This window comes from Lepidochelys olivacea (assembly GCF_965140295.1).
Source record: "Lepidochelys olivacea isolate rLepOli2 genome assembly, chromosome: 1".
Classification (NCBI taxonomy): Eukaryota; Metazoa; Chordata; order Testudines; family Cheloniidae; genus Lepidochelys; species Lepidochelys olivacea.
The window spans coordinates 14624407-14644713 of record NC_140411.1 but is presented as its reverse complement, the minus strand read 5'-3'; the positions used below and the strand labels follow the sequence as shown (position 1 = coordinate 14644713).

The following is a 20307-nucleotide window of genomic DNA, read 5'->3' as shown; positions in this document are numbered from 1 at the left end:
CCCAGCTGTAGAGCAAACTCATTAATCTCTAACGGTCTTGGTGCCACTAGATGGAATAGAGCACCACACCCAGGAGGTGTGTGGGTTTCAATAGCAGATGCACACCTAGTAAAACAGAATTGTTCCAGTCAGACCTTATAAATATCCATGAACTAAAATAAGGGGAGGGGAATAGTAGTCCCCAATTTACAATTAAAGATGGATTTAAGTGGTGTTTGGCTCTACTAAACTCTTGAACTAATCAAATGAAGAAAACAGCACCATAATGAGCCTTAATCAAATCTAATCTGGTACAAACAGTCTCTTGACAGCTATAGATATTCTAATTATGAGGCAAAATGTAAATGAAAATAGGATTAATTGCTATGGAGTCGCTGTTCTCCTACCAGACCAAAGGTGTCTCAGCACAGATGGGTATTCTCTCTTCCAGGTCAATAGAAATTTCTTTAGTCTTACAACCAGTTATATTATTTGGTGATACCTAACAAAAGGCAATCTAAGTGAGAGGCTCTATATCAGTAGTGGGCAACCTGCAGCCCTCAGACAGTTTGTTTACATTTGCACGGCTGCCCGCAGCTTCCAGTGGTCGCGGTTTGCTGTTCCCAGCCAATGGGAGCTGCAGGAAGTGGCACGGGTCGCAGGGACGTGCTGGCCACTGCTTCCTGCAGCTCCCATTGGCTGGGAATGGTGAACCGCTGCCACTGGGAGCTGTCAGTGGCCATGCAAATGTAAACAAACTGTCTGGCGGGTCGACAGTGCATTACCCTGACAGGCCACATGCAGCCCATGTGCACATGCAGGTTGCTCACCACTGCTCTATATTCTGACTGAGACAGAGAGGAGAGTGAGAGAAAGGAGAAATAAATCAAGCAATCTAGCAGAAGAGTCCAGGAGACAGCATCTTATTAAAAAAGAATAGGGAATCTAAGTGAACAGCTTCAGATTTTACCACTTCTTACTTGTTTCTGCAGTACAGATCAGTAGATGTAGTAATGTCAAATGGAGAGGAAAAAATAAGGTAAAGGGATGCAGTCTAGGGAGAAAAGGAAAGCTATTTTAAGGACAACCAGATCCCCTTCAGATTACCTTCATAGCCTGAACTAAAAGCTATAAAAAGCCCAGAAAGTTTCCTCCATGTTGTCAAAGATGAGCACTTAATACACAAAAAGAAAAGGAGTACTTGTGGCACCTTAGAGATTAACCAATTTATTTGAGCATGAGCTTTCGTGAGCTACCCCGAAAGCTCATGCTCAAATAAATTGGTTAATCTCTAAGGTGCCACAAGTCCTCCTTTTCTTTTTGCGAATACAGACTAACACGGCTGTTACTCTGAAACTTAATATACAGTTGTTTCTGGCATATTTTCCTCCCTTTGTTGAATAAGTGCAAAGAGGCAATATAAACATCTTATTTTCCTAAGTGACAGTATAGGGCAACAGAATTTCAAAGGCACTTAAAAACAAACAAACAAACAAACAAAAAAAATACTCCTTTTCAGCCATGTATCTCCATTCTCTTCTATTCAAACTAAAACACTTTTGCCTTATATGTGGTTTTCTTTGTCACAATCAAATGGGAAAGCTTTTACCATCACTTAAGTAAAGAGTGGTTTAGACTTTTCTTGCCTGTGAGAGAATTCCTTCAATAGATTTTTACACAGTTCCCCAGAATCTACGCCTTAAGAGTCAAGGCTTGTTTACACAGCAAGCCAGAGCGTGAATCTACAATGCACAAGCTTGCGGAGCAGTAACGTCCCACATAAATACAGGAGGTCAGAGTAAATGATTTAATGGTCCCTTCCGGCCTTAAACACTATGAAAATATGAAACATGGACCCTGCTACAGCACAGCGGAAGTCTCATAGCAAGGCTTAGCATACTATACTTTCAAGTAGAAGTATGCACAGCTGCACACTGGGACTTCTGCTGTGGTGTAGCAGCGTTCACACAGAACATTCCTGGGCAGCAATCATACTCTGACATGCAGTGCAGTAACTTGCCATGTAGCCAAGCCCTAAGTATCAACCATTGTGGACAGAACATCTTGTTCGGTGCGGATGCTCACATCAGGCATGTTCTGATTTTCAAATTGCTATTAGAACTTTGTTCATCTTTAAGCCGAACATAGTAACAAACAAAGGAAGTGTTTTACAGCAACTAAAAAGAGCTGCTGTATATTCGCTAACTAAATGAGAACAATTTGGGGGTGAGTTCTGATTTCCCTGACTTAATCCAGGAGTCTGCCCCAGGGAAAAGGGATGAGTAAATAAATTGAACAAGTTTCTAAAAATATCCTGCACCAATGCGGAAAAACTCCATTAAAGTATTTTTTTTTTAAACCAGTGATAAACCCCAATCTAAATTTTTCGGTCCAGTCTCCACATCTTACTGTGGGAGAAAGTTGCAATTCTCCACATTCTTGTCACTCTAGTTTGGAGACAGTGAAGGGTGTTTTTAATCTATTCCTGTAAGGAAAGGATCCCAAACTTTTATGAAGGTAGCTAATTTGGTCTCTCCTGCAATTTATACACTTTTTAGCTTGACTACTCTCTCTGAGATTGTTGTACTAAATTAGGAGGGGTGGGACTTTCCCCACTTCTAAGCACTGACCAGTCTGACTACAAACAATAGAGCATCAACCAACCTCGTTCTTGTCTAATTAGCAAGCAAAGTCCATTGACTGATAACTACTATCATATTATCATATTAACACCCTCTCCCCTGCCCAGATGCTTCCCTCCCTCTGACTGGAGGGGTGTTAATGGACCATATAACCTTGAAAGGTCCTTTGAAATGTGTGTTAACTATTCATGCTAAACAATGTGTTCCATCTTGTATTTAGCTGTGACACTCCCAGACCTGAAGAAGAGCTCTGTGTAAATTTGGAAGCTTATCAGACCATAAACAGGGAACTCCTATTACTCAAGTTTCTCCTACCTCACATCCCAAATAGTCACATTCCTAATCACAGCATGTACCTTGACTGCCTGGCAGTATAAGAAGCCATTTAAATGAAATAATTATGATTGCTCTACAGCTTTAATTATGCAGCCTACTCAGATGAAAGTCTAACAGATCAGTTTCTGTTGTTGCAAATGGGTTCTTTTGAATCAGTGACTGTCATAAATATAAAGGGAAGGGTAAACCCCTTTGAAATCCCTCCTGGCCAGGGGAAAGCTCCTCTCACCTGTAAAGGGTTAAGAAGCTAAAGGTAACCTCGTTGGCACCTGACCAAAATGACCAATGAGGAGACAAGATACTTTCAAAAGCTGGGAAGAGGGAGAGAAACAAAGGGTCTGTGTGTCTGTCTATATGCTGGTTTTCTGCCGGGGATAGACCAGGAATGGAGTCTTAGAACTTTTAGTAAGTAATCTAGCTAGGCATGTGTTAGATTATGATTTCTTTAAATGGCTGAGAAAAGAATTGTGCTGAATAGAATAACTATTTCTGTCTGTGTATCTTTTTTGTAACTTAAGGTTTTGCCTAGAGGGGTTCTCTATGTTTTTGAATCTAATTACCCTGTAAGATATCCACCATCCTGATTTTACAGGGGGGATTTCTTTATTTCTATTTACTTCTATTTTTATTAAAAGTCTTCTTGTAAGAAAACTGAATGCTTTTTCATTGTTCTCAGATCCAAGGGTTTGGGTCTGTGGTCACCTAGGCAAATTGGTGAGGCTTTTTACCAAACCTTGTCCAGGAAGTGGGGTGCAAGGTTTTGGGAAGTATTTTGGGGGGAAAGACGCGTCCGAACAGCTCTTCCCCAGTAACCAGTATTAGTTTGGTGGTGGTAGCGGCCAATCCAAGGACAACGGGTGGAATATTTTGTACCTTGGGGAAGTTTTGACCTAAGCTGGTAAAGATAAGCGTAGGAGGTTTTTCATGCAGGTCCCCACATCTGTACCCTAGAGTTCAGAGTGGGGGAGGAACCTTGACAGTGACCATACAAGTTCACTTTTAGCAACATAATATTGCCTAGCTAAAAATGAAGGCACTATATTTCCTTTCTTCACAATCTCTTCATTAATCTGGAACGGGTCCCTAACCCCCTATAACTTTTTAAACAGTATCTTTGGGGATCACAAAATGCAGAGAGATACCAGAAAGATTACTTAAGCTGTTTTCCTTCCACCCATCCATCTAAATACTCCTGCATAGTCAGTGCAAGTGGATATATGGTTAGTTGCTACAAAAAGCCCCAAACCTAAAGGCAGATTTATGACTAACATTTTCTGATATTAGTTCCTTCAGGTCTAATGAAAAAGTTTAAATTTCAGGTTGTTTTACCATCTATGTAACTTGAGAGAAGACAGAGGCGGACATTCCTGCCTTCTTGATCAGGCCACAGTGGAAAAAAAAATATAGTAAGTTTAATCATCCATATCGTCAGGAGGATTTTATTTTATTTTTTTATTGCTCATCTAATCTCTTGAGCCTTGCACTAAATTGATGTCATGATTTTAGTGGAATGAAATCAAAGAGAAATGCCATGTTTTAATTTAAAGTTCCCTGCTCCTTTGATGCTAGAAGTCTGGATTTTCACACACAAATTAAGCTGCTATAATATACATGCCACTGCCTAAGGAAGCAAAAACCATGCCAGAATAATTTCTCTCTCACCTCAGCTTTGCGGATACTCTCTCTGGCTTCATCTATTTTCTGTTCCAGTTCTGCTCGGCTTTGTTCAGACACCACAGGTCCATGGCATTCTAACTCCTCAAGCGCCTATCAACAATAATAGAAAGATACATTTGGTACATTCATATGCACTGTCTATAAGATAATATTTGTGACAATTCACGGTACTAATCATATTCAGATGCCAGGGTGATGAATAGTGCTACATTGCAGGATAAAAACTCTGCAGACTGATGCAACCCCATTTAAAAAGCTCAATCTTTTATGGGTAAAATTATCTCTTAGGAAAACTGTATTCTGAAAATGCCCCAAAATCCTAGTAAAGCATCATGATGTTACAACTATGATCTAACATTCAAGTGACAGTTCACACTCTTGTTCTCATTATGATCTTTACACCTGAAGACCATCCCATCAAAACCCACATACTTTACAGTGCTTGTTGAAGGAGTGAGTTAAGAGATAAGTGGTAAGACAAAGTAGGATGGGTGATTTATTTTGTGTTAGTATGGATTGACTGGTTGGGGCAACTTGCATTCCAGATTTGTATGTCTGCAAGAGCACAAAGTGCTTTTGGGTGAGAGGATTAAAAAAGAGCTGAAGAAAATAAAACAATAATAATAATAATCCTCAAAGTAAATTAACAAAATAACTCCCTGATTCTGGGAAGCACTTAAATATTTGCTTAACTTTAAGCATGTGCTTAAACCCCTCTGACTTCAGCGTATGCTTAAGTACTAATTGAATAGAAGTGCTAGTGTGAACTGAAGCCCCAGTGAAAAAAATAATCACAAAAATTGTCAAGTCAATGCTGCTGGTAGTCCCACTAAGACATGATACAAGGTGTCCGTCCCTCCTGTGCACTTCAACATTAAATTTAAGTTATTAGAATCCATGTAATAGATCTTAATTTAGCATCTCTTCAGCTTGTTTGCATTTTTCTCATGTCACCTGATGCATTTATTTATTTTCAACCTACCCGTTGATTATGGATGATGTTTTTGTGCTCACGTGCCACACGGGTGGCCCATTTCCGGGCTTCCTTGTTTAGGCTGTGCTCCTCCGTTGTCCCAGTTTCAGATTCCAGTTGTCGACTCTGGAACACAAATCAGAAAGTGAGCAGTGTGCTAAGGATTTTGGGGCTGTCTCCATGTATAATACGGTTACTTAGCAACCTGACAACTTTATTTAATTCATAATGCTCAGTTTCTTGTAAATTCCTTGCTTGGTACCTTGTTTGTATGAAATAAGACAACAAACGAAGAGGGAAAAGCACTGTTTTTCATAAGCTTTGTCATGATACTGTGTTGTGGAAAACGGACTATAAAAGCAAATTGAAGTTCAAAAGAATTTACAATTTACTATTTTGAAGAGAAGTCATCTTTACCATGGAGACAATGCCAGACGGAGATTTTTTTTTTTTTAAATGAAAGATATTCTTGAAGTAGAACACTGAAGTATTATTCATCACCGCACAACATCATGGAGCTGAATAAGAATAAATGCCCCCAAAGTAAACTGCTATCCTTAGTTTCCCAGATACATATGCATTTTAGGCAGTATTTAAAAACAGGCATTTCATATGATGTGATGGATCATTTAGGCTTTGTTCAAAAAATGGCATTTAAAAAAAATTTATATTTTTTTTAAAAAAAGCAAATTGGAAAATCAAATTATAATTTCATATGGATTTTAAAGAGTTAACAAAATATTGTACACACATTTACCTGGGACCAAAAAGTTATCCTTCCACCAGTACTATACATGCCAAGTTTCAGACGAAGGATTCTACACCAGAGATATTTGTTGATGATACTGTGCTACCATTATGTCAACTCATACCTGCTCCAGTAAATGAGAAAGTAAATCTCTCCCCCCCACCCCAAAAAGTGTCAGATAAAGTGAAATCAGAAGTCAAGAATCTGAAAGTTTCCCAGTTTTGTACTGAATCGATCCTGTTCAATCTGGATATAGGAGACAAGTTGTTCCATATTTACCTATCATCTCTGTCTCCCATTTTAAATTTTTTTTTGCATAACTGGCATAGCAAATAATTCAATGAATTTAGGTATAAATCAATACATTTAGGACAAAAAGGACTTAGTTTTACCACCTACCCAGTCCCTATCCTTTCCAGAAAGTATATCTTGTGATATTCCTTAACTATTTATCCAGTTCTGGACAAATTTGCTCTTGCTATACTGAATAGTGGTAACCCTATAGAGATCATTCCTTTCTGATTCAATCTCAATCCTCCCCCTCCCTCCAAAAAACAGGAATTAGAGATGGAACAAACATGCTTAGGTCATCTTGTTCACCTCCACTGTCAGTGCAGAACTGTCCCTCACAGTACTCTCTCTAGTGCTTTCTTGGATGACTATGCCTCAGTCCAATGGATCTCACTACCAGAAAATTTTTCTTGATCAGTCTAATATTTTTGTTTAATTTCAATCCATAACTCATTCTATGCCTAGTACCATAGGAAAACATTCTCTCTTCATTAGTGTAACCTTATACACCATTTAGTTTTGTACACCCTTAGACACAAACTAGAAGAAGATAGCTGTTGCCTCAAAGGCCATGTGAAAATAGTAGCAGTAGTGTGTTTTATCAAGAGATTTCAATAAAAAAAAGAAAGCTGTGTGGTACACAAGAAGGGAGGAGTTTCAGACTTAAGGGGCGGCTTCGAACTAGGTACAAAAACAAGTGTGAAGAAGAAACAAGAAGCAAACAAGCAAGGCTTTGAGGAGGGCAGACTGGGAGAAGAGGGAGATTAGGAGAAAATCAGAGCAGAAAGACAAGGAATGAGTTGATCAGTTCTTTTAGGGAATATATGAAAAGTGTGAAATTGATGCAGAGTTTGACATGAGTGTGTGTGGATTTAATAGTATGAGTGTCATGATTTGTGTGGCAGGAAAGGAAGAAGATTTTAGTGGCAACACTGAGGTGAAAAAGGAGAAAGATTTTTCACCTTTAGATTATAAGACCTTCAAGGGAGAGACCCTCTAAGTGATTTGCACAGACATTCATACAATGTCATGTACACTGTGATACAATACAATTATTACTAGTAATTTTAAGAAAGGTAAATGTAATGCATCACTCCTGGATGGGTCACTTGTGGTGAGGATTGAATCTTCGACCTCTGGATCTAAAAGCATGAGCCATCCACAATCAGTAGTTCTCTTAACACAAAGCCAGAGGCAAAATCAAACCTTTATATAGTTCAGCCACTAGAAGGGGACAGAGAGCCACACTGTTACAGAGCAGTAAGAGCAACAGGATTTGAAGAACCAAGCTTTGGAGGACATGAAAGATGAGGAGGGAAATAATTTACATAAGACTGAACTTGAAAGCCTGTGTGGTAGAAGGATAGAGCTTGTCTACAACAAGAAAAGAGAGAGGAAAAGGTGGATTTTTTTCCAGGTTCATTATCATGCAGTTGCCTTCTGCATGTATTTTTAATTTCTGTAGGTACCTCTGAATGATTTCTCTCAGTGTTTACAACACACCCCAATTTATTATCCATCTCAAAATATGCCCCTAGATGATGTCCTTATCACCTATTGCAAACAGATTATTGCATAGGTCCTGTGAATCTACTCCAGGTGCTTACAAAGCATAATAAAAGTGGCACACCACTTCATTTTTCCCATGCTTTCTTAATTAAACCTTTCTTGTTATAACTTTCCTTCCATAGCTCAGAGTTCACAGCCAGTAAGGTATCATCAAGAACCATGTCTGACTTTGCCTTCCTTGTTACCCATAGAAATCATCTCTGTAACAAATTACCAAAGTTCCACCGATTGGCTCCCTATAGTCCTGGTTCCCTTGCATATCTAGTTTAGATAAAATATATCTTCTCCATTTCAATTGCTTGATAACATTTTGCATTATCTTAAGTGTGTTTTTATTTTTTTATTACAGTATTTGAATAGAAAATATAAAAGCAAATTTAGATGCTGGCCCTCTGAGTATGGACTGTTAGTGGATTGTGATGGTTATACCAGTTGGTTATTTATTACACAGTATTGTTTCCAAAGAGCCCTCATCCTGACTTGAAGAACTGAAGAATACCAACATAAAAATAGTTAATTAAAAACAGAGCTTTATTTTAAAAAATCATGCAGGTCACATTTCTCAAAAAGCATTTTAACTGGATCAGTACCTTCCATCCTGAAATTAGAGGGAATATTTATATAAAATTAATTTTTTCACTGATAAATGATAACTAGATATTGTACAAGTTAATTTATACTCAGCATTTATATAATTCTTTATTATTAAATATTTATACCACAGCATCACTCAATCAAGTGCTGTGCTGCATGAACAAATACAAAGACACATTGCTTCCTTAGAAGAGCTCGCTAAGAAGAAAATTTACAATCTCATTTACACTGTCAAAAACATTTACAAACATTAACTTTCAAATCCTTTTTACCACATAAGTCTTCAACTTAGATCCCAGTCCTGCAAATACTTAGGCATGTGCTCTATTGCAGTGGTTCTCAATAAGGTGTACAGGTACCCCTGGGGGTACACACAGGTCTTCCCAGGGGTACATCAACTCATCTAAATATTTGCCTAGTTTTACAACAGGCTACATAAATAGCACTAGCAAACTAAACCTTCATACAGGTAAAATGAGAAAGTCAGCAATCTTTCAGTAATAATGTGGCTGTGACACTTTTGTACTTTTAGGTCTGATTTTGTAAGCAAGTAGTTTATAAGTGAGGTGAACCTTGGGGATACACAAGACAAATCTAACTCCTGAAAGGGGTACAGTAGTCTGGAAAGGTTGAGAACCACTGATCTAATATATCAAATATAAGCTACCTGTCTTCACTTTCAAGACCCTTCATGACGTATCTCCACCCTACCTATCTTTCATACAGTATCGAAAATTTGCCTCCCGCATCTGATGGTGGCAGACTATATTAGCCTCTATCCCTTGCTCATTAAATTCACTAACAAGTACCTTTATGCTTTCTCCCATGCTGCCCTTCACACTTGAGGAGACAACCATAAAAAGCTAACTCATTATTCTCCTTCAAATCCCTCCTTAAAACTCTCCTTTGCCACAAAGCCTACAAAAACACACTTGACAATAGTCAGGCTACTGGTGTGCGGGGGTTACTGCCTATCAGGTGACCAATACTGTCTCATTGTTTTCTGTACTCCCGTAGGTCTGTCTATATCGATCGGTTTTCTTTGGTCTTATATTTAGGTTGGAAGCTCTTTGGGGGCAGGGACTGTTTTTGTTCTGTGTTTGTACAGCGCCTAGCACAATGTGGTCCTAGTCCACGACAGGGGTTCCTAGGCATCATGATAATACAAATAACATTTAATTAAGGTGCTTAATTTTAAACATGGGAGCAATCCCACAGATTTCCAGTTACTTCACTGGGACCACTCACAAGCGCCAAGTGTTTAGGATTGGGGTCTTCATTTGTTGCAAGGTATCTGACTTGATTTAATCTCTTTCAAAAAGGAAAACTAAACTGCTTCTACTGGCTAGAGAGCAAAGAAAGGGCCCAACAAGCTGAGCTAAATACAGATGAACTTTCTGCTTTAGTCTCTCAGCTTGGAGTACAGTGAAAGCAGTGTCAAGTGCTAAAACTCAGTCTTTTAAAGCAAGCAAACAAAATACCTTGTCATCTAAAGAACATGAAGTCACTGACTCGTTGCAAAGTTGAGAGACTAACAATTATATGCTGATTCTCAAAAAAAATTACTGTATTTAGTTTGTAGTTATGTCTCCAACTTTTGTCCAAAAGGCTATTACAGGTGCAGGATTTGTCTTACAGAGGCAAGTATGCAGCTTGTATATACTCGTACATGCAATTATGCTGGATTCAGACTGCACACTTGTAGTTTTGGCAGTAAAAAATGTTGACTCCCTTGAACCTAAAAAAAGCTCAAAGTATTTTTCTAGCCTATAACAAAAAATAACTGTTTGACAAAGAATAGAAAGAAGTAAACATATACTACATGCAAACCACTAACACAAAGCACACCTAAAAATCTCAGCCAGTACTTTTTAAAAGTTCAAAATACTATGCTACCATGCCAATGGCATATTGCAAGACCCACCTTATGATCAAACCCTTTTCTGGGATATGCATGACTTAAGTTTCATCTAAATAGTAGTACTCAAGAAAAGCATCAGACAAATTTGGTGTCTGTTTTGTTATTATATAGAAGAACTCATTTAATTTTAGTTATTAAGAATCAGCTGGGACTGTCCTTGCACTTCAGAAAGATGGCTTTTTTTATTGTGAACAGGAGCGGCACCAACCTCTTCCCAGTGTGGGAGCCGAGATGAGCAAGACAGAAAATTGGGGAGGCTGTGCCCCCCTTTGCCACAAGGCCTGGCCCCCCTCCGAGGCAAGATCAGAGGCTGCAAGCCAGAGCCAGGCAGCGTGGGGTGTTGGCTGCTCACAGCCGATAAGCACTGCCCAGGTGTGGGCACCCAGCTCCGGTTGAACCCTCAGGGAGCAGCGACTGCAGGGGGTGGGGTCCAGAAGCCCAGGCCGGAGTAGGTCAATACAGGCCGCAGTGGGGAGCCCTGGACCTTCCACCTGCTGTGGGTGGCAGAGCCCCAGTAGGTGGGGACATGGGCTGGGGACTGTTCTTGGGCCCCCCACCTGGCTTACTTCTCTGCTGCTGCTGGAGTTGGGTGCCCAGCCAGGAGCCGCCGCTCTCTTGGCTCTGCCTTCAGAGCTGGGTGGCCGGAGAGCAGCAGCTGCTGCGGAGTGGCTGAGGCAAATTTTGGGGTGGCTATAGCCCTTGGAAGCCCCCAGCACTGAGCAAATCAAAACAAGACATATAGTTTAACATTAAACAATTCCAAGGACATTATTTTGTTCTGATCAAGAGCTTCAAAGAGGACCCTGACCTGTTGCTATTGGGTTAACTGAAACATAATACATACTTTAAGTCAAAAGTAAAAACAACTCAAAGCAGGGCTTAGTTTAGTCACTATTGTTCATTTAACTGCATGATTCTGCTATTTTAATTTATCACAATAAGTTCTGAACATTTTTAACCTACAATCCCTATTTTTTACTTTAATGTTAATAATTTATTGCCTTTTTGTTCAAAGCCTTTTTGGTTCACCTTGTTAATAAATAAAGAGCATGTGTCTATTTCCAAAACTGCTTTCACCTAATTTTTTCTATCACCTTACTACTGCTAATCTCAGAACTCCCTATAAAATAAGAAGCAGGGTTATACTGGCAAGTGAGAGAGTAAAAAAAGGAAAAGTCCGTATGGAAGATTAGCGCATGGCGTCTATATGAAGGGCCCATATGGTGAGGGGTGTGGTTTTTGTTTTTTTTAATTGCACATATTTTGAGGCACCTTATGTCCAGTAGTGTGCTGCTTCTTACCTTCCCTAGTTCAATTCTTTCTTCTGTCAAGGAAGAGAAGCATGGGTGAAAAATGCAATGAAGCAAGATTATCCCAGCAACACCGGAGGATCAGCTTGAGTTCTCTATACATACCAATTACCATTATGGTGTGTGAAAGGCTAGGGGAACACCCCATCAAACATAAGGCAACACAAAGTCGTCAATTAAAAATAAAAGACCCCATTTTCATCAGAGAGAGGCTGATTCAAGGATGTATGCATGGAGAAAGGGGTTCCAGGCTTTCCAATGTCATCTGGGCCTCTGGACAATCTTGGGAAAATAACAATCCATCATAAATTGTTGGCTAAAGGTAAATTCTCGACACTAAAATATTTTACTATTGGCAAATAAAGCTCCATTTTATTTGTCCATTGAGACTAGGCGTAATGGAAATAGTCTTTATTTGAATCACTTTTCATATGGAAGAAGTAATTGTAAAGACATTCTGTACTGTTGAAATTAACAATTCATTGAGTAAGTTCCTTTAGGGAGTTGAATATTTATTTATTGTGCATTTGGATTGCAATGTGATATCCATTTTTTGGGATCACAGTTTCACTTCAGATAACTTCTATAGCAATGAATTTTCTCTTTAATACACTAAACACACACAGGGGTTGTCAAAGCAGCCGAGGCCAGGCATTTTAGGATGGAGTTATGGACAAGCTATTGCTTTGCCGCTCTATGCCTCCATGTTTGTTTTAGGAAAAGAAAGGGTGGAATCTCAAATTGCTTTGTCTTTATGGAGCATGTTAGAAATAGTTCTCAAATACTGTCTAGAGTTTCAGTTTCTGGAACTCCTAATTTCTCTGCCATCATGGATAGCACTGTCAGTTGTTGGTGATCAATAGCACTACTAGACCTCAATAGCGATTTGAGCTCCTCTCTTTATTGTTCCTTACTTACAGATTTAAATCACTTCATTAGTTCAGATGACTGGATTTGAAATACTTCTGAACTCTAATTTTTGGTGTTGAATTTTGAATCTTTGATTTATTTTTCATTGTTTATTTAAAAAATATTCATACCCGCTCACTCAAATTCATTTGAAGGAACTACAAGAAAATTTAATTTTCTGGTACAGTATAGAGTGAAATTTGCACAGAGACTCACAATTCCTCACTTTGTGCAGACAGCCAACTATCCTAGCAGCTGCATTTCGCTCTAGCTATTCCCATATACAACACATTATCTTATAAGAAGAAATACAGAAGAATGGCTATTTATCAAGTATCCACAATGAAGAGGGGGATCTTCTGAATTAGTCTTCGCACAGATACCGACTCTATGGTCATCTATTCTGGTAGTGACTGAAAACATCAGTAGACAGAAGATCTGTGTAACTGGTCTCTTTGTCTTAATATTACTTTAACAACTTACACTTGTTTTTAACCAATTGTTCAGAATCAGACACGGACAAAGTTTATTGAATTCAATAAATGCTGCTATCAGCATGGTCATTAGATTCCACAAAAATGTATGTAGTTAGACATTTTAATTTCCCCATATGCATAGTAAGGCAGGAGCCATGTTAAAACTCAGCCACAGCTCACAGAGCAGATGACTGAGTTTGTAACTCTCCATAATTTTCTTCACAACTGACCTTTTAATAAACTTCAAATATGATTACCATATCACAAGCCCCAGACTGTAAACCTGCCCCTAAGGAGGGTCACTCAAACAAAAGAACCTTCAGTGACATCAGCCACACACAGGATATGTCAAATTACATGGATAATTTTACAGCTTTACAAAGCCCCCACTTAGGCAAGGCACCAGGATTTATTACCAACACCTATCGAACTGAATGGTTGTACTTCTCAGCAGCAATTCATAACACCTGAAGTGGTAACATTTAACCATATCAACGTTTGCTTAATTTCCAGTAAAGCTACATCTAAAAAAATCTAATTATTTTATACCATTTTAAAATGTAGGACAGTTTTTTTTAAGACCTTTTCAGGTAGAAAATTAGGGCCTCATTTTGCAGACTGTGCAGAAGTAGTCTAACTGGACTTGGAGCTAGGACTGCACATCACTGGGTCCTCCTTCTTTCTTCACTGACTCACTAAGGTGCCTTAAGTGTAAGTCCATTTAATTTAATTTACGCCCACTTTAAGGTCCTTTTCTATTGCCAGAGTGGTGTAAAGAGGCCCTTAGTGGAAATGAGAATCAGGCCCATATATTTTTATAACGAGAAAATGTTTCTAGTCTGAGTTGGAACAAAAGTGGACAAACTCACCTGCACATTCAAGAAAATAGTGAAATTATTATCCCTGCTCCCGAATACAATTTAGGACATCAGGTCTTAAAAGTTATAATCTTCAGCATGGTCCTTAAGGAACTAAACTGCGGAACACCCACTAATGTTACTGGAACATTCAAAGTTTACTTCCTGCACTACACCTATGCCGAAAATGTACTAACATCAAAATGTATATTTAAGTGCGTCTTATAAATTAAATACTTTTTCAAAAAATTAAACTTGGTTAAGTTAATAAATGTTAATGCCAACTAGCATTAGCTTAACCTGGCTGAGAGAAAGACAACAATCCTAATACTGTAACAGGAGACAACTGTCATTACAAAGGCAGTGAGTAGAAAAACAGGAAGGAGAATTGCTTCAAAAGTTTAGTGTCAGCTCCTTGTTGCCATTATTCTCGGTTTTTTGGAGATGCTTTTCATTATTTGTTGCAATTTCTCACACGATAACATGTAGTTCAAGGACGGGGATCCTTTTCCAACAGGAAGTACAAAAAAAGCAGGCTAATTTTCTTTAATATTTTGCCATGTTCTTAAAGATATGCTTATCTAAGTATTGTGGGGATGGACAATATGTATTCTGTACAATGAACTTTGTTGACTTCTGATTAGAAGTTCACTTTGTCCTCTAAACAGATGTCCTGATGATTAAACTCTCCATTATGTTAGCTGTAACACTCTTCATCTAGATCCACTGCACAGGTTAACTGAATTCCTTTTCTTCTGGAGGAAAAAAGTGTCCCCCAAAATGCATTTATTTTTGCTACACATTCTGAAAGGCCTTGTGCATCTGTAAATTTCCCTCTTGAAAGGAGCAAAAACTAGAGCTGGTTAAGATATTTTCTGACCAAAAAAACAAACAAACAAACAAACAAAAAAATCAATTCATCAAAACTGAAATTTCTGATATTGTTGAAACACTCCATTTCAAAATTTTTGAAACAAACAAGTTCTGGTGTTTGGGTCAAAACAACTGTTTAGAAATTTAAGTTAATTTATAGAAAAATGTAAAAAAGTCAAAATCAAAATGAAATGTTTTGAAATTAACAAAACAAACATTTCAAATGACCTAATTAGAATTTTTTTTGCAGAATTTTGGTTCACAAAAATTGTGAAGATGTTTACTTTTTACCCTGATTCAGTATGGCAAAATTTTCTGAAGTATTGAAAATTCTCATGGGTCAGGAAAACAGTTCCCCACCTATCTCTACTAAGAACCTCCCATGGCTACTGTCAATGACTGTGTGTTGAGAGAGAGAGAATTATCAGCTCCTTCCTTTCAGAGACTTAAGGCACTAGCTTTGCTGCACTCTTAGCTCCTGAGAGCTTTGGACAACTCAGAGACTGTATGACAATTCTTTATATTCCACCGTACTGGGAAGCTCAACAGACAAGCCAAGCATTCATATTTAAAACCAGAAAATAATTCATCTAATAGCAGCGCCTAAAAACCCCAAACAGAAGGGGACCAGAGCACCGCTGTGTCAGGAACTTACTCTGCAAGGAAGCTCAAAACTGTCCTTTGGAAAAATAGTATTTTAGCTAAGAATGGCAGATCACTCTGCAGTATATTTTCTTAACCTTTTAGAATGAAAATAATCATGCCTATCCCATTAAAACTAAAAAGCAACAAGCCCACTGTATCTCAGAAAATCTTCCACGCAAAATGGCAGGAAATAAGTGGCAAAAAATGCACAATAGTTATAAATCCTTCAGTCTTAATTATAATTTGACTTACTAGAAAATGTACCACTTCTGACTGAAATTCAGAAGCAAAAATCTTGAGTGAAAACTTAAAATGTAAAAAGATTGTCCCCACTTTCACACAGTTCTAGTCACCACTCTTGAGATTAAGTGAGAAGTATTTGACAGTCAAGACATAAAGCTTTTTATGATTTTCTTGGGGAAATAGAGAATTTCAGAAACAGCTAAAACTCCAGTGAAAGGGCGTGCAAGGGGGAAAAAAAAAAGAGAGTAATCCTGAATTTGGGTATGGTCAGGCAAGTGAAAGACAAACAGTCTATGAAATACTGAGGCATGACGTTTTACATCCTTGGCTTTGAACACTCTGGCACTGCTTTTTCTAGAAAGTTCTTGAAGCTCAGATCACCAGAGATGCATATTCAACAAGGCAGAACACACAGTGACACCTCAAAGAAGAATCTTATTTGTAATGTTGGGGACTTTATGAAACTAAATTAAGATTCTATTTCAGATGTGGGTAGTTCTCTAGAAAAAGGGGAGAATTTATGTGGTTTGGGGCGGGGGGGGGCTGGTTATCAGCACATGCTAGTGGCTCCCTTGTATGTTATGAATCTCAGTCTAATTTTACGTTGACAGAGAGAGTTACAGGTATTTTTCTCAAATGATCAGTTGGGAGTTACATTCTTTTATTTAGTACATGCCTGGGTTTCCTACACCCTGATATCACACATGAAAGCAAGGAACTGATACGTATCTACTTAAAAAAATATTGTTGAAGACCCCTTGTCTTGTATGTATTACAAATATCTTTAGTTATATTAAAAGATGAAATGCTGAGATAAGCCTCTCTATGCATGTCAGAGAAGTGACAATTACACACTTCACTGTATCTCCTCAAGTTGTGAAATTTTAATTACAAATGATGTGCAAAAGCACAAATACTTCAGAACGCAAGAAGCTGTAAGTGAGAAACTGATCCATACAATTAACATAACATGAAACAAGAAAATGGTAATTTAACTATTAGTTTTCAAAATGGAGCAAGTGAGTTATGTCCTTATATATTATGCATTCAGTTGCTACTTATGCATGACAGCGAATTTAGCACTCACATTAGCATGCACACCAGTAATACCACAAATGCCAAACACTGATGACAAATACTACCATATACCTCTGCTATAGTCATTCTCATAGCACTGACAGGTGAAGGCTCAATATCCACCAGCTGAACTGCATTAAAACTCTGAATGACAAAGATTGCACAAGGACAAAAACACAGAGCATACAATTAGAATTACAATGCACACACAAGTGAGGAAATTCAGCACATGGTACTATGAACAATCTAGCACTTTATGTAAACAATTTGCTCTATGGAGAAGTTAGAATTGCTTATCATTTTGGGGAGAGAGATAGCTCAGTGGTTTGAGCATTGGCCTGCTAAACCCAGGGTTGTGAGTTCAATCCTTGAAAGGGGGCATTTGGTATCTGGGGCAAAAATTGGGGATTGGTCCTGCTTTGAGCAGGGGGTTGGACTAGATGACCTCCTGAGGTCCCTTCCAACCCTGGTATTCTATGATTTGTTAAGATGGAAAGCCAAAGGATAACATTTTAATTTCAAAGGCGATTTTGTTATAGCTATTAGTGTTTATTTCTGGCAAAGTCACTCATACAGTCCATAACATATCCATTAACACAGTTTCTGCATTTAAACATTCAATGTGAGGGCCAGGCCTTTTTTCCCCAAGCAGGATTTACTAAGTATGAACCAAGGAATTAAAAAGCTGTATAAGGTTCTCTCTTTTTAAACCTAAACTTAGTTCAAAATAGTACTTATACCTAACTCTAGGAGAATGAAAAATCAACATAGACAATTTCTATTTTAAAAAAAACTTTCAGGAACTTATCTATTATACTGTGATTTACTCAACTATAATTTCACTAGTGATTTTTCTGCTTTAAAAGTGGAATATGTTAAAAGCCTGCATGTATTTAGAAACCATTTTGGAATACATGTCAACTGTATCCTATTTATTTAAACCAAAAAGCGTATATATTTCTCCAGTAAACTGAAGGGAATAGGGCATTTTATTTGGCAAATCATTAAATTGTCTATTTGTAACCCTACCTTTATGGATGTTCAGAGAACCTCACCAGAATATAACAGAGTTTAATAGGTTTAGCAAAAACTGTTAGCTCAAAACAGAAATCCAGGATGTTAGTCACGCAGGCAGGAGGCAAAAATAGTGCAGTTCTTTTGCAGGTGACAATACTGGCATCTTTTCGGAGCTTTATTGTAATTACACACCTATTGTAAGCAAAGTTGGTGAAATCAGGTCAGTGACCTCTCTACCTATTCCAGGAATACTAGCTGTGTTAGTGAACACTGACAGATTAGCAAACAAGGCTACTTTTTTACCAGTTTACCCCCAAAAAACCTTGTTAAGAACAGAACTGGAATAACTGAATCATAGAATTTATGAATGCCCTTACGGTGTCGCTGTCACTAGGCTGGAACTGGAAGGGTTGTGGTCTGTGAAATACAGAGTTCTCCTGTAAAAACAGTTGAAGATTGTAATCCCGTACCACCTGAAAAGAGAACAAATTCCAGTTTAGACTAATTTTTTATTTTGTAGAATTGGGACATATATTTAGTGTTGCAAGGATAAAATTAACACACTGTACTTCAAATAGGGCCCAATTCTTCAGCTGCTCCATGCATGGAACTCCCATTGGTTTCAACGGGAATTGTGCCCAGGAACAAGCGGCAGAATTAAGGCCTAAGGCAATGACCATATGAATGATTGCTCACAAGGGCTCTGTGGGGTGCTATCCAGTGAAGGACTGACTTCTAAATAAATATCTAACCTTGTTTTTAGATAAGTACCAGAGATTATCCAATGGAAAATATCACTGCAAAAGGAAAAGTGGGGAACAAAGCAAAGAGACAAATATATAACATTTCAGTTACACAAACACTTGACCATTTTATGGACAATTCTCCAAATACAATTCATATTTTAACAAATTGAAATGCTGCCATATTTTTCCATAAACAGTCAAACTTTGATTAACCATAGGATCCCTAGAAACCATTTGATAAACCATTTGAAAAATGAAGCTTTAATTGAGTTCTTTATAACTGAATATATATTATAGATGGAAAAATTTTCAGATAAAACGTGCATATCTTTTACACCATTAATAGTGTGACAATTAAAAACTGCTTTGGCTACACTTAAAGACATATCACCAACCCGTAATTTCCAAAACATTAAACAAAGTATTTACATATCACAGTCAGTGTGCATTCAGACAAATACTTAACAGTTTGATTTTAAAAAATGTTACTTGCTGAACTGCGATTTTAGTACTTTAACTGGTGGAAATAATGTTTACCACATTTATGTGTAACTATATGGCCAAATATACATTACTAAGGTTGACAATTTAAATGCAGATTTCTATCTGGGGATTCAAAATATGTTTACACAGTTAATACTCATTTGGCCACACTGCAAAAGAGAGAGGATTTTGGATGATAGTTTATGCTGCTAAGTAGGATGTATTCCATAATATATTAAAACTCAGAAATTTATGTCGCTGAAAGGTTGAGTGGTTAAAAAATTAACTAAGTCAAGAAAGGTAAGTAAAAGTATTCCTTATTAACAATAACTCACTCACATTTGATAATAAGGTACACATTTACTGCAACTGTGTAAATACTAATCTCAAATATACCCTATGTAAAGTGCAGATGACAAATTCAATTTGTGACCCCTACGTTTCCTGAGAAAAGTGTTTAATAAGTTTTTGCATTTCATTTTCCTGGTTTTTTAACATGAGATTAAGACACTAAAATGTATTTATTTCACTTTGTACTGTTGAAAATATAGGGATCTTTGCACTGACACTAAAACCTAATGTGTCCAGACAGGGAAATAGAGAAAAATTAAAAGGACTATTATACTACAATGTATTTACAATGCTCCAAAGTTCCATAAAAAAGTATTTCACCTCTACATTTAGAGGAAATTTCATATTACATGATTGGAAAAGTGATTTTTATATTTCTTATAACTCAAATATTTCAATTTCTTTTCCAGATTAGTCTGAGACTAGTCCTTAAAGAGAATTTACTCATCTAGAAATTTTCCATTTCTGTAATTTTTGAATGACCCAACTATAAAAAAGTTTTTATAATTTTTCATGCTTGGATAACTAAACCAGCCAAATAGACATTCCTTAAACTAACTAAAATATTAACTTTTAGCCTGAGACCAAAG

The 20307-nt window shown here is 37.6% G+C and overlaps 1 protein-coding gene across 4 annotated transcripts in view; it reads right to left on the bottom strand.

Moving 5' to 3' along the window:
- The window catches only part of FCHSD2 (FCH and double SH3 domains 2), a 230251-nt gene that overhangs the window by 34154 nt on the left and 175790 nt on the right, over positions 1 to 20307 (bottom strand). For 3 of the 4 annotated variants that reach the window (XM_084628660.1, XM_084628659.1, XM_084628662.1), the window contains 4 exons: positions 18515 to 18610; positions 17193 to 17264; positions 5617 to 5733; positions 4620 to 4724 (listed from right to left, as the gene is read on the bottom strand). In XM_084628660.1, coding sequence (XP_084484786.1) covers positions 4620 to 4724; positions 5617 to 5733; positions 17193 to 17264; positions 18515 to 18610 — 390 coding nt within the window. The remainder of the gene's footprint in view (positions 1 to 4619; positions 4725 to 5616; positions 5734 to 17192; positions 17265 to 18514; positions 18611 to 20307) is intronic. The other variant, XM_084628661.1, reaches the window with a different exon arrangement.